Source organism: Cardiocondyla obscurior, linkage group LG08 (genome assembly GCF_019399895.1).
Source record: "Cardiocondyla obscurior isolate alpha-2009 linkage group LG08, Cobs3.1, whole genome shotgun sequence".
Classification (NCBI taxonomy): Eukaryota; Metazoa; Arthropoda; class Insecta; order Hymenoptera; family Formicidae; genus Cardiocondyla; species Cardiocondyla obscurior.
Genome location: NC_091871.1, coordinates 7,772,803 through 7,787,233, shown reverse-complemented (window position 1 = coordinate 7,787,233; position 14,431 = coordinate 7,772,803). Strand labels below are relative to the sequence as shown.

The window sequence follows — 14,431 nt, the reverse complement described above, 5'->3', positions numbered from 1 at the left end:
TTTCACTAATTAATTATTTATTATAATAATTAACATGACAAACGCGTAATTGTACGACAATTTTGTATGAAAATTCTATAACGTTGTAAATAGGCGTTAGAAGAAAGAGATTTTAATTCATGTTATAATGTTTTCAGCCCTAGCAACCCCAGCTCTGTCTCTGTCATGCGGCTCGATGACACTGGATTCTCCGACGACTGTGACGAGTGTCTCGATGGGAGGGACGATTCACCGTCGAGAAGACACAGCTACATCGTATCGGACACTCACCTCTATCGACGTCCATTCGCCAGCCACCCCCAGCCAGGTCCCAGCTCAGCGGCAGACGCATGCTACCAGCCAGCAACGGATTTCATCAACAGGTCGTATCAGCCCCTCTAACAGCAGTCCCCCCGAATTCCCCCCGCCACGACCTTTGCCCAGATACCCCTGGCAACGGTCGGCTAGTTGTCGCGAATTGTACGCTTCTAGTTTCGAGGATTCCGGCAAAGCGCGGCCGCGGGACGAAAAAGTTACCGCGGACCTTCCGTTAGATCCATTCCAATTAGCCTCCCAGGGTGAACTAGACAACCCCATAACACGTTACGACGAGAGTAATCGTTCTTATAGCGCCGCTAGTTCGAAATTACCCTCCCTAGATCACGATTCTGTACCCGAGCGTGTCTATAGCAGTTCCTACCCGGGAACGTCGTCGTTGTCTACCGAATCGGGCCATGAGGAATCGGGTCCCGCTGGAGATCTGTCGCACGACGATCTCTCACACGATTCTTACGAGCTTTTGGAGCGCGAGCACGAATACGAGTATCCGGAATCGTACTCTAGTCCGCACGACGAACCAATATCCGATCAGAGCGACGAAGGAATCGAGCACGAGATGTTCCAGATGGACTCCGAAACCGATTCTTTCGTTAAGCACAAGTCATTAAAATCTTCCGAGAAACAATATAAATCCGCGTTTACTGATCTCAAGAACTCTAAAACTAAGTCCATCGATCGGTACTCAGCAGCATCTAAGGAAGGTGACTTCGTGGTCACTGAATCTCGGATACAACGAACAGGTACTCAAATAGAACGTAAATTCGAAACGCGACATGCCAATTCCGTGGAACAAGCGCCCAAGGTGGGTATTCCGCATCAGGATTCCGCCAGAAAAGATCCGGTAGTGATGCAAGTGCAAAAGCAAAAGGTTTCCGTCATGAACGAGTTGAAAAATTTTCGACCAAAGTACAAGATTACTCACGTAGACTCGGAAGTTCTGCGGGATGAAGGTATTATGCGTCCGAAATCGCGAATAGATGACGATTTGAGTCCTGTCGACGGAAATAAGACGGTAGATTATGGGGCGAGGAGTAGGACTACTAGGGCGCGCAGTATCGCTAGTTTAGACGATCATCCGCCGCGAATGTTTGTTGAGACGGGTAGTTTAGGCCGCCATAAGTCTAGGGAAAGAAAATCGAGAGACGCCGACGTTAAGATCGAAAAAGTCTTGTCGAAGGAGCGTAGAAACGCCGAAAGAGAGGAAAGAAAGCGGGATTCCAGGCGAATGGACAAGAGTGATTCGCGAGAACGCCGTTCGGCGGATCGGCTCGACTCGCGCGAGCGAAGATCGGACAGCTACGGTCGTCGCAGCATAGACCGGATTGATATGCGCGAGTTACGTAGAAGCATCGAGCGACTGGACGTTCGCGAGAGAAGTTACGAACATCTAGACTCGAGGGAGAAGAGTGCCTTTTATTACAATGATTTCTATGAATCGCGCGGCAAGAGCGTCGATCGTTTAGACTCTCAAGGGCTGCGTAGCAGCATGGAGTATCTAAGAAGTCCCAAAGAGAGGAGTCCCAAAGAGAGAAATCACAGACATTCGGACAAGGAGCGCCGGGAGAGGAGTATCGAGCGAATTGATTGTCGAGAAACGCGGAAAAACAGAGCCGCTTCTATTGATTATGATAAGCATATGTTTGAATGTTTTAGCTCCGGCAATAGAAGCCCATTCGATCGGTTGACACCGAAAGAGCAGCGAAGGATGAGCATAGAGAAACTCGACTCTCAAAAGTTCGATTTCGATCCACGGGCGATCGAACGTTTCAAGTTCTTAGAGCGCTACGAGCAGAGAGAACGAATTCACGAGAGAAAGATGGAATCGAGGAGCGCCGAGCGAAAAAGTCTTGAGAAGCTGGATTCGCGTGAGCGAAAATACTTGGGGCGCTTGGAGTCACGAGAGGGAAGGAGCCTCGAGTGCCTGGATTTCGACAGCATGGAATGTAGAAAAAATATCGAAAGGATGGAGCACAAGGAACAGAAAAAGAGCAGAAATAAAGAGAAAATTAAGTCGGAGGAAAAACCGCGCGAACGCGACGACTGGAGGAGTTTGGAGAAAGCGCGAAAAGATAATGAGAGACGGGAACGTGAACGGCAAGCGAAACTTTGTATTGAATCTCGTACGGAAACTGTAATCGGCATACCGCACGAGATGGAAAATTTAAAATCGAAAACTGTATTTGCCGAGTATGAGCCGAAAGTTGTTGGCGGCGTCGTGCTAGGTTTCGAAGATTCCGCGTTACCCGGACACGTGCCGGTGGAGCGGACGAAGAGCGATCCGAATCCGGCGCGACAAAAATTAGGATCCAACAGCAAACGACACATGCTGATGCACCAAAAATCAATAGATTTAACTCCCGCCGATTCCGGTGACGAAGAACCATTTTCGGACAGCGCTGCAATACAAAAAACCAACGTCGATATTCCATACATGTTGCACAAAAGGCACGTCATGAACGGAACAGCATCTGACGAAAAATCTGAGTCGGACAGTAGCAAAACCTCGAAGAATATTAAGAGCCTTGCCAAAGATTTACCAAAATTACCATTAAAGATGGTAACGGATCTCCCGTACTTTGATCTAACCAAGCTTTCCTCGATAGATAAATCTAGCAATAAACTGTCTCCGGATAAATCGAAGAGTGGCGCAGCCGCCACCACAAGACCGAAATCGATATTAAGCCCTTCGGATAAACCGAAAAGTATTCTAAGTCCAACATCGAAACTTTCACCTACTGATTTAAAGAGCATCGTTTGCAGCTTGTCGCCTGTTAAGAAGAGCCCCTCGAAATCGAAAACCGCTTCTCCGGAGAAATTCTCGCCAAAGGGCGGCTCGTTAGATAGGAACAGAGCTGACGTCGTTATCGAAGATTACACATGCAAGAAATCTGTAAGTTTAGACAAAAAACCTTCGAAATTATCGCCAGTGGAGCCGAACGTTACTATTATCTCGGCTATCGAAAAACGCTCGCCCAAAAAATCGCCGACTGAGCCTAATGTAACTATTGTCTCTGTGATACAGAAGAAAAAATCGCTCGACGGAGCGCCCAGAAGTCCCACGAGTGTCGCGAAAACGGCGGATGGGAAGGCAAAAGGTGGCCTGAACTTTGCCGATATTGTTATAGAAATGAAACAGAATATAGAGCGCAAGGCGAAAATGGAAAAGGATAGTTTGAAGGCACCGGATGATAGCTTAGAAAAACAAGATAGTATTGAGAAGATGCCGCTACCTGAAATTCCTGGCGGACAAGCTGAAGAGATAGCGATTGCTGATCAAATCAGAAACATCGAACAGGTAGTAAAGGAACGAAATCGTTCTCCGAAGCGATTCGTGGACGAATTATCGGACGATGATCAAAAGAGAGAGAACGTACAATCCGTAATAGCCGAAGTTCACATGTCAGCTACGGTAGAAACCAAGCCGGAAAAGCCGCCGATTCCGGAGAAACCGAAGACGTTAGAGAAGCCAAGTATTCCCGAAAAAACGAAACGTATTTTAGAAAGGATAGAGTCAAAGTTTTCGGAAGTTAGTAAAAATTCTGCTACAAAAATATCAAGGCCGAAGATTATCGATACCGGATTTGACGATTTCGTGGATCCAGTCGCCGATTTGCCTTTGGACGAAGTGCCTGTGAAACCTACTTTAGAATTGGATAGTCTTAAAGTTCCTGAGTTCGTTCCTTTTATGCTGAGACCACACGCAGAACCGATCAGATCAAAATCTTTGTCGCTGGCGGAAGAAAAAGCTCCGATCGATACCTTGCTCTCACCTGAAGTTGAAAATAAACATTTCGTGCAAGACGTCTCGCCGAAAAGAGTAAAAAAAGTCAAGTCCGAGCCGAAGAAAGATTTCAAAAAGCAATCAAAATCATTAGAAGGTGATAAACCGCCGTTAAAAAAGAGCGCCTCGAAGGATGGCTCACGTTCTCCGTCGGCGAGCACGAAAATTGACAAGTCTAAATTGAAGCTCGGCGAAATGCCGCAAGAAATTATAATAATAGATTCGACTGATGTGTCGCCCGAAATAAGTATTGTACAGAAGGGTAGATCGAAATCTGTAACCAGATTATCCGACAAGCCATTTTCGACATCGAAAGATGAAAAAGAAGAGGCAAAGAGTACTCGCGCGAAATCCGCGTCCGTCGACGATGAGCTAATTAAAGGCGCGGTAAAATCTGAGAAATCAAGACCGAAGTCGTTAGGAATATCGAAAAGTTTAGGAAGTACGGAGAAGAAAGATTCAGTGGAAAAAATCTCGCCGAAAAGAATGAAAGCTGCCGCGAAAGCCGACGGCAAATCTGTTGTAGCGAAGGACGCGTCGAAACAAGACTCAAAAGTAACGCGCGGAAGAGCGGTCTCAAAAGTGGAAGCGACCAGCGAAGAAGCTGCCGCGGAATCGAAGCAGCTTAAACGAGAGAAGGATGCTAAGCCGTGTGTTAAATCTGACGCGATGGGCGATCACCCAGTGACCGTTAAACAAATCACAGCAGTCGACAAGTTTAAGGAGGTAGTTAAAGAATCAACTAAACAGCTAGGTAAAGAGCAGGGTAAAGAACCGACGAAAGACAGCGTAAAAAAGTCGGCGCTTGCTCAAGATTTAACTCAATCTCCCTTGGTTTTACGTAAACCAGGACAGACGCCGATACTGTTCGCTCGCGCGCGTCTTGGTCTTTCCGAAGGTAGCGGAATCGGCGCTCTTCAGCGTCAAGGTGCGACTCAATCACCTACTGCTCAGCGGCGCGCAAAATCTTTAGACGCTGCGGTGATTTCCGTACATAGATTACCGCCGGCAAATGCGTTCTCTAGCAAAGACGACACGGTAGATGTGTCTGAAAAACTCGAGGATCAAGAAAACGCCGCCGAAGAAACTGCTCAAGGTACGGCGTCGAAAGTGCTTTCGATGCAGATGGACGCATCTCCGAAACATAAATCTGACAGTACCGATCATACTGTACCGGAGATATGCACAGATTCTCTATCCGTTACCGAGACTTCGGCACAGCATTTAGAGTCGCTGCTGACGGAAAGTAACGAGATCGTTCCTGATAGTATCGAATCGATTACCAAAGATTACCTAGCAAGGCGAGAAAACAGCCGAAGATCATTAGTGAACATCGTTAACGAAACGCCGAAAGTTACAGAGAGCGTTGAAATGATGGAAGAGGAAGCGACGAAAATCATCGAAGAAATCATCGCGGAATTCTGTGCTGAGCAGGAATCTTCTCAGAAAAAATTTTATGCAAAAGATACTCAGTCAGATCAAAATCAATCGGTCTCTACAATTTTCGTGAAAAACGCTAGCACGGAAGCTGTATGTAAGCAGAAACGAACCGAATCGCCGAACGAAATTTCTGACGGAGAGACTCCGATATCTCCTTCTCGTTTACATGATTTTCGCGTGGATGGTTCAAGAAGTCCGTCTGAGAGAGATGACGTGCCTGACGTGACAATAAGCGTGGCTCGAGAAGACGATACGTTCTTCATGAATCGTTACGATCAAGACGATCCTCCGGATATGGTCAAATCGCCGATACAAATATCTATCGAAGAGTGTTCCGATGACGACATGAATGCAGACGAGGAGGACGAAGAAATAGCGGAAGTGCGAGTCGAAATCGACGACGATGAGAACAAGCGATTGGATTCTCTTGACACCAGCGAGGATACGCTCGACGCGCTCGACACGCAAGTGCAAATGCGAGACAGAACGGTGGACAGCGAGCTCAGCTCACCTGATTACGGGATCGATAAGATGGACGAAAAAACATTAGTCGAAGTCGAATTGACGCCCGAGTATTTAGAAATGAAAAGAGAAGACGAAGAAACGGCGGAAGAATTACCGGAAGATGAACCGGCGAAAGAAGCGACGGAAATCGCGGATAGCAATCGTCTTTCCATCGACAGGAAACTTAGATTGAGCACCGAACGCTCGAGAAGCGAGGAGACCAACACTTACACCCCGGACAGAGAAGATCCGGACTCCAGTTCGTGTTCTATTGCACGGCCGCTAGGAATCGGTCAAATACAGCCCATAATAGATCGTCGAGAAATCGCTATGATCGAAGGCGCTCGAGATAGCGGTTCCTTGGACGACGACAATAGCAACGGCTCTCCTCAACGACCTCCTTCGGGAAAGCAGGAGATGAGCGTCACGTGGAAATCATTTCCACAGGGAAGCTCCGGTAGTTCTAGTCTCGAGGACGGCTGGGTGCCGCAGGACGAAGCTACCGCGCAGCAATCGCATTCCGAGGATAGTAACGGTCAGAACGAGGATAGTTATCAAGAAGATCTCGCGGATTTTCCTGGCACGTTTATTATCGGTCCCGAAATATTAGCTAACTACGGCGCGTTTTCGCTTTCGCGTACGTTATCGAGAATATCTGAACGATCTACCACGTCAGAGCAAGACAGAAGCGACTTAGAAGATTCGTTTAAGCCCAGCTCGAGGTCTCCGAGCCTCGATGACGAGTCTCTAATTTCGAGCGATCATCAGCCGTCTCTGTCATCGGATCCTCCGTCTGGTACGGCGTTACCATCCGTTTCCGATGACCGCAGAACATCTTCCGAACTCCCGGACATTCCGATCGACGTGGTCGGCGCGCACGAGGACGACTCGAAATCGCCGCGAACGAACAGGCGTTCGCGATTGCAGTTGCAGAGTTCCGAAGATTGGCCGTCGCCACCGAGCTCGCCGGTTTTCGAAACGCCAGTCGTGAGTCACGTTGAAACATTTTACATGGAGATTAAACCGGAGGAAGCTGTTAAAGTAACAGTCACGGACAGCACCGACACCCCTGTTCACGCGGAACAAGACAGCGATTCCAGCGATGAAAATAGAACGCTGCACGACGATCTGCATTCGACGCTTTTGGAAGACGGGCAAAGTTCGACATCCGCAACGACAGCCGACGGCACGGTCAAGATCGCGGTGAAACCGAAATCGAATTCGCATATTACCGGCTCGTCGCATAGCGAGGACACGTCGATGGGCTTATCGATGTCCGAATGGTCCAGCTCGAACAATACCGTGCGGCAATTTTGCCAGTATTCCGGCACGAAGTCTGACGATAATTCTTTAGCGGAGCTCGGTACCTCGATCTCGGACTGGTCGGGCAGCACGACGGTGATACCGCAGCAATATTACGGTACCACGGCCGCGGACAAGAGTCAGAGCGATACTACGACGTCCGAAAGAAGCGCGACTAGCATGAGGCCGAATTCGAAGTGCCAGTCCGCCGATACTTCCTCTCTGCCGTCTCCGCCGTCCCCGTCTTCGTTGCCGCTTCCCGTGTCGCCACCACTGCCTTCTCCGCCTGCGACGGCCACGTCTTCGTTTCTTTCCGAAGTCGAGGCCGCTGGCTCCGCGAGCGAACCGCACGCAGCTTCGCAGACCGAAGCGACCGTCAAAAACGACGATGACTTTCGTCAATCTTCATCGCAAGACGACGTGTTCGACGAGGCGCGGCGATTCATCGAAGATCAGTTCGACGAGGATCGTCATCTACGCCCGTACGACGACGAGCAAGGTACTTATCATCGAGAGTGCGCCGACATCTCGCCACCACGCATCACTTTTCGAAACGAATACGACGAGGCCATCGACGACGATGATTTTCAAATGGGCCCGGAAGAAGACACGCTTTGCGTCGACGACACGGCGCTACCGATCCCCGAAGAAGACGAGGATCAGTTGTACGAAAACGTGCCGGTGATGAAATACTCGAAAAACGACAAAGTACGAGTGGAGGTGGATCGCGGAGATAGTTCGGAAGACATGCATGAAAAATATGCCGAATTGACCTTGCAATCGAGACCTCCGGAGGACGACTGGTCGTCCGAGGAACGAAGAGACGTTCCAGAGCGGGAAAAGCGGTCGCCGAGAGCGATGGGGAAGTTCGACCGCGGCTTCTCGGAGCCGGCCGAGGCGGGACGGCAAGGCACGCGGTCGACCGAGCGGCCCGTGGTGGTGCCGATCCGAGCAAAATCGACCCCGTACTATTCAACGACGAGTCTAAGCGGCGAGTCGACGACGTCTAGTCCGCCTCTGCCGATCAGGACGCAAATTAGAACGAAAACGATGCCGTACTCGTCGAGTCGCAGTCCGCAGAGCGAAGGCGACACTTCCTCGAGCATGGACAGCCCGGCGCATACGCCCGATCGCGGTCAACGAACCTTCCGCCGGAAGCGGCAGCAGAACGCCAAGAGGCGGCACCGCGTCTCGGTAGATCTCGAAGTCAAAGACGGCCACATAGTATCTAGCACCGACTCTAGTTTCGACGTGGCGAGCATACCTCCGCCGCTGCTAACGGAAGGTCAAAGTCTCGACGTCGACGACGACGAGGATGACGAGATGTCCGAGAATAAAAACGAGCGCCGTCGGCAGCAGCGTTGACGCAACATCGACGATGAGCGATAAATGGAAACGCCCGTAAAAAAAAATAATCATGAAAGTTTAAAGTAGCGGAGATTCGTTGAAAAGTTCCCAGTCGTGTGGAATTGATCTGCATTTTAGAATTGACCGTCTTCGCGCGTTGGCACTCTCGACTCATTAATCTTGCAGAGAAATCAACGATGACGATTTGCCCGGCTCAGCTCGCGCCGAGGGGGCGATCGAGAATCAAGAGTTATACGGGTATGAATGACGACGAGGGGGTACCAACGGCGACGGAAACGGGACGAGGGCGACGCCCGTCGTTCCCGGCACGCCCGAGGCTGAATGATCAAAAGCTGCGTGAGGAATAGCATAATTATCGTTAGAGATACGGATACGGTTTGTTACGCGTTTTAGAGAGCCGGTTTACTTTGATATTACCGTCACGGTAGAACTCCCGCTGGCCCCCGTCCCTTGTAGAGATGAGTATACTTTAGCGAGTAATATTCGCGTACGACACACACCCGCACGCACGCACGGGAAGCGAGAAGAGTATCTTAATTATTACGATCGGCGTGCCCGCGCGATATGCGTTGGAGAACGGCAAGCATTACGCGCGACACGTTATATTCTAATAATTAATGTTAATGCGGCATAGAAATCGAAAGAGCGACGTAAAGCTTTTCAAGATAATCATAACTCGAAGAACACAAGCCACGCCGTCGCGATCTCTGTTTTTAACCCTTTAATTGGCCCACGCGTTTGTTTTGTTTAATTACCTGCACGAGACATTGCTTGGAAAAATATTTGAGCGAAAAAACTTTTCTTTTTAATTTTTTTTCTTAATAAAAAAAAATTAAGTTTTGATATACATTTATACGCAGCGTCGCGATTGCGTTATAATAATGTTAAAGGGTTAAAACGTCGCAAAATCACGGCGTCGCGAACGTACGACATTTTACTTGGTCGTGCAATCTTAAGTTCATCCAGGACAATCAATCGCGAGACGGCGATCCCTCGAGAAGGAACGAGGGAGAACGAAACGCGGAATTACGTAAGGTCGTTCGGTCCGGTTGTTTCCGTTCTTTGCGAATTGAATTCCGAAATAGCAACGACGACGCGTACTCTTCGCCGCGGCTTTCTTCGCGCGAATTAGAAGGGAGGGGAGGAAAAGTTGCTCAACGTAGATACGTAAACGCGGTGCATCGTGCATTTAATTGGCATGTGCCCCGCCGATATATCCTCCGCGCATGGAATTACTCTCGACGAAACGAGAGGAGCACCTGTTACTCGTTAATAGACGTTGGCTGTGGACCAACGGAGTAGTAGCCGCTAAGTTCTTTCAGTTTCACGTTGGAACCCGAGCCTCGTCTAATCATTGATTCGCGAGATTTAATAATTCGCCTGGCGACGAACACATCCGCGAGAATCGGGCTGGGAGATCTGCGCTTCACGTTACAATTTTTTTTATTTTTTATTTACCGCCGACGATTGTCGCAAAGGATCGAAAGTAGAGGCGCGCATTTCCGAAGAAATTTAATTTTTTTTTTTTTTTCTTGTTTGCTCGGTGAAATTTGCATTTTAGATTAACTGCTCGCGATTACTCGCTCCCTTAAATCGGCACTTTTGAAGGAAGGAAGAAGATCAATTTTACGAGCGAGTTAAGGGAAAACGAGGCTGTTTTTCGTTAAAAGAAACGGATGGTTCGATCGGGGAGAGAAATTTGGGATGGAGTCCGACTCGAGCGAAGCAATAGAAAGTCCCATTTGGATTTCTAATTGGCTGGTATTGTGCCTAGTTTTTATACCGCGTTCGTCGTGTGCGCGATTATAGCGCGATAGCGAACTTGACGTGCTCGCGCATTTTTAAATAAATAAAATTATACGTAAGCGTGCCTATCGCGCACGACGCTGTTTGCGAGATAACGATTTCACGAATTTACAATTAAACGCGACTTCGCGTAGTCTTCTCGGATCAATATGAGGTATTCTCGAGTCGCGCCTGCCGCCGTTTTAATTTTACTTGGACCCGTCGACGTCTTTAATTATTATTCGACACCTTCGTATATTCTCCGTTTAATAATTTTTATTATTTAATTTGACATCAATCGAGCGTGATTTTTCTTACGATTCTTTTTACGTTTTAAAAGTGCACATTTTTTAACAAATAAAATATTAAAATGCAAATTTTTTAACGTATGTTTGTGTCGTTGAATGCAAACGTACGTCGCTGTATTCGCGGAGGTATACATACAGCTAAAACGAATAGAGAAAATGGATGAAATGGAACACCAGGGTTGATACATAATTAACAATTATTAAAATGACTGTTAAAAAATTGTTTTAATTTTAAGGACTTGTTAAAAGAATCGTAATTATTTATTAATTCATTCATTTGTATGTGAAGTTTATATCTAAAAAAAGAAAAAGACATCTCTGAGTAGATGCTCGGTAAACGCAATTAATTGCAGCAATAATTCGTCAATAATTCATTCGCGAATCTCGACATTCCGATAACGAGGCGAGATCGTTACGTGTATTGTCAGTATATCGGAGATTATTGCGATACATATCGTCGTTATTGTACACGAATATTGAAATTGTTCACCCAATGATCGTGTATCACGGCGGGAAAAAAAAGCCCCCAAAAAAAACTGAAAAAAAAAGCGCGAAGGAATGACCGCTGAGTGCCGATAAACGATGGCAAGGCGTTATCTGGTTTAATTCTTAGTTTCGACAACCGCGCACGTCCCGAGGCGTAGAGTTAAACTCGAACGAAGGATTCACTTCGGGATCGCGTCAATATGCATCGGGATCATCCCACTTTCCGATCACGCGCGTATAAACGTACTTCGGACTAGGAATGACGGCTATTCTAGGATCGCCTGAGGCGAGTATCGGAATGGCCTGCCTCCGAGGATTCGGATAGGTCGCGGTTTCGGCGTTACCAAGATGATCTTGATTTAAACCGGCACGCAGGAACAATGGACGGCTTATCTAATCACGAGCGAGAAAAGTAGGATCTCCGGAGGGATCGCCTGTAAATATATACTCGGAGACGAGCTTCTCGCGATTTATTCTTGAATAGTAAATCTGAAAGTCGAAGATTTTTATTTCTTCTTCGCTATCACGTTAATACACAACGGCACGTTTTCTTTTTTTTTTATTTTTTTTTTATTTTTTAAATTTCAATTTTTGTACGATAAATTTATCTAAAACCGAACGCATTGACCCGTACGTAAATCAAGCGAACGCGAATTAACGTTGGGATATCTATATAGAATTCGCATCGATAATTTAATTTTAATTGTTGTGTGAACGCGCGAGGCAAAGCTTTTTCGTGCGCTTTTTGATAAACTTTACTGAAAATCGTAAGAGGTAGAATTTTGAGGAAGCTACGAACGGTTAGCACACGAGCCTTCTATCTGAATATACTCGGTGCGGAAGGTCGTATTCGCCACGTTGGTCTAGTTATGCTAATGTCTACAATGGCACGGCCTGGGCGATTAGTCGAATAAAACCCTTTGATGCGTGATTAGTATCACTTTGTCTCCGTTTGTGTATGAGTATCTGTACTCGGCGGCGAATTCGATCGGAAACACGCGAATGCTATCAAACCGCAGGAACGCGGCGCGAGTTCACCATTTCATTACGAAAAGGAAACAATGTAACGTCACTTTTCCATCAAGTCCAGTTTACTCGATCGGAAATTTTCTCTCTCTCGCGCCTCTTTCTCTTCCTCTCTTTCACGTCGCTCGTGACCTGTTTCATTTTCATTTTCTTTTTTTTCCATTTGCGGTCCGTTCCATCGAATTCGCCGCGAGGTTCTCGATTTTTGATACGCCCACCCTTGTCTCTTGGCTCCTGCATCTGTGCATCGTCAGACTTCGGCCCTGTCATCGTGTGATATCGCACTTAGAACGACATTTCTAATCCAGTCTTAAATTTAAGATCGCTTCGAGTAATCTTGTAATAATATACGGTTGCTATTAGTGAATCCTTCAGAGGGTCTGAGGGGCCGACTCGGAACGATCTTAAATGTAATATCGGATTATGAAAACCATCCCCTCGAGACTCTCTAATCAGAATCTGAATTAAGAGTTACTTATGATTATTATTCCTGTCGTTTTTTTTATTCTCGTAGTTTTCTTTATTATCTCTCAATTTTTTCCTTCCGTTAAGTAATGACGCGATAATTAAGTTGATATTTTAATTACGATTGGTATTTTATCCTGTCAAATTATATAATCGCGTTTTAATTTAAAGCGTGCTCTTTCGATTTTAATTATTTATAATTTTTTCATTTAAAATTTACTATAAAAATTTCATATACTTTTCTCTACTTTGTAAAAAAATTAGAGGGAAAGCTTTTGAACTTTTGGTCGGATTTTAATTCGAGGGTTTCCAGTCGCACATATCGCACTCGTCTTTATATCACGCATTTGTTGTTTTCCCCGACCCTTCTCACTTGTGTCTGCGCGCAAGTTGTCGAATCGCTTCATTCCTGTTTCCTATAAAACATACGTAACGCTTACTCCCTCGTTCGTGCTGATCGAACGCGTTCTACGCGATCATTGACGGACCCGCGAAAGTTATCGGAACGGGAGGGGGACTTTAGACTCGTTCTTTTCATCCAATTCTCGATTATGTAACGCGTTGTACGGCGATACCCGGTGCCCAGCGCGCGTGATGCGACATAGGGCATCGGAAAAACCCGACGTGGAGATATTTCCGTCCCTCGTACGGCGCGTCGAGAGTCGCGAAGAACGCCCTTTGAACAAACGTCAGCGCGGGAGATAACCGGGTCTGGGACGCTCTGTTTTACATCAATTGAACGCGAGCCGCCGTGCGAAACATTAAATGGGGCTACGTGAAGGATACACGTTTTATCTGTCGGGGAAAAGTTCCAAGTTCACTCCCAGAGATGCGATTGTCGAACGCGTCGCGCGGCTCGTTACGCGATAATTGAATTATCCGACTAGGAAGCCCGAATGCTTCGAGCGGTCGCTTGTCTGATCAGCTGGAGACGGAGAGTCTCGCGAAACTAGTAGGCAGGATTTTTAGACGGAGATTTCTAGAGCCTATCGCGGAAATCCTCGTTCGCCGAGCCTTCCATCAATCCCGAAGTGGACGTGTCCCTATTCGGAGAGGTCACTCTCGATGAAAAACGATCGACGTCGCCCGCGAAGGCCTTCGTTTTATCCCTTTTGCACTGCGCGATTTGTGTGCTTCCGTTAAATTTAGCTGGCCCTCTGTTTGACATTTAAATTCTGATTGCTCAGAGGAAGATGATATTGGCAATATCGGCGAAACCGATTCCCGTTTAACAACGAATTACTCCTGATCTGAATACACCTTTTCCTACTGTGGCAAAATACGTGAAAGTATCGTAAAAGAAAAGAGATAGATATTAAAAAAGAAAAAAAATCGACGGATCTTTCACGTCGAAGGGAGAAGGCGCCGGAACCGGCGGCTCCTTTCAATGCTGACGGCCGACCGCGGGTCCTATAAATCACCCGTCACGAACAGAGTGACGGACCTTCGCACGACTGACTACCGTATATACCATGTGTACATACATATGTGCTTTACATATGCTTTTTGACAGGTGGTGGTGATTACAATCGCTGGACCTACACGAACGGATACGTGAACTCGCCGGCCTGGCACATGCATTACCGCGTGAACCAGGTGCGTAACGTAATGGTTCACGCAACACCACGCACCCTGACTAATCGATTTT

General features: G+C 47.1%; 1 protein-coding gene across 5 annotated transcripts in view; it reads left to right on the top strand.

Moving 5' to 3' along the window:
- Positions 1-14,431, top strand: part of LOC139104715 (microtubule-associated protein futsch-like) — a 22,417-nt gene extending 7,986 nt beyond the window's left edge. For all 5 annotated transcript variants that reach the window (XM_070660368.1, XM_070660369.1, XM_070660371.1 and 2 more), the window contains one exon: positions 138-14,431. In XM_070660368.1, the coding sequence (XP_070516469.1) occupies positions 138-8,710 (8,573 nt within the window). In that variant the 3' untranslated portion in view covers positions 8,711-14,431. The remainder of the gene's footprint in view (positions 1-137) is intronic.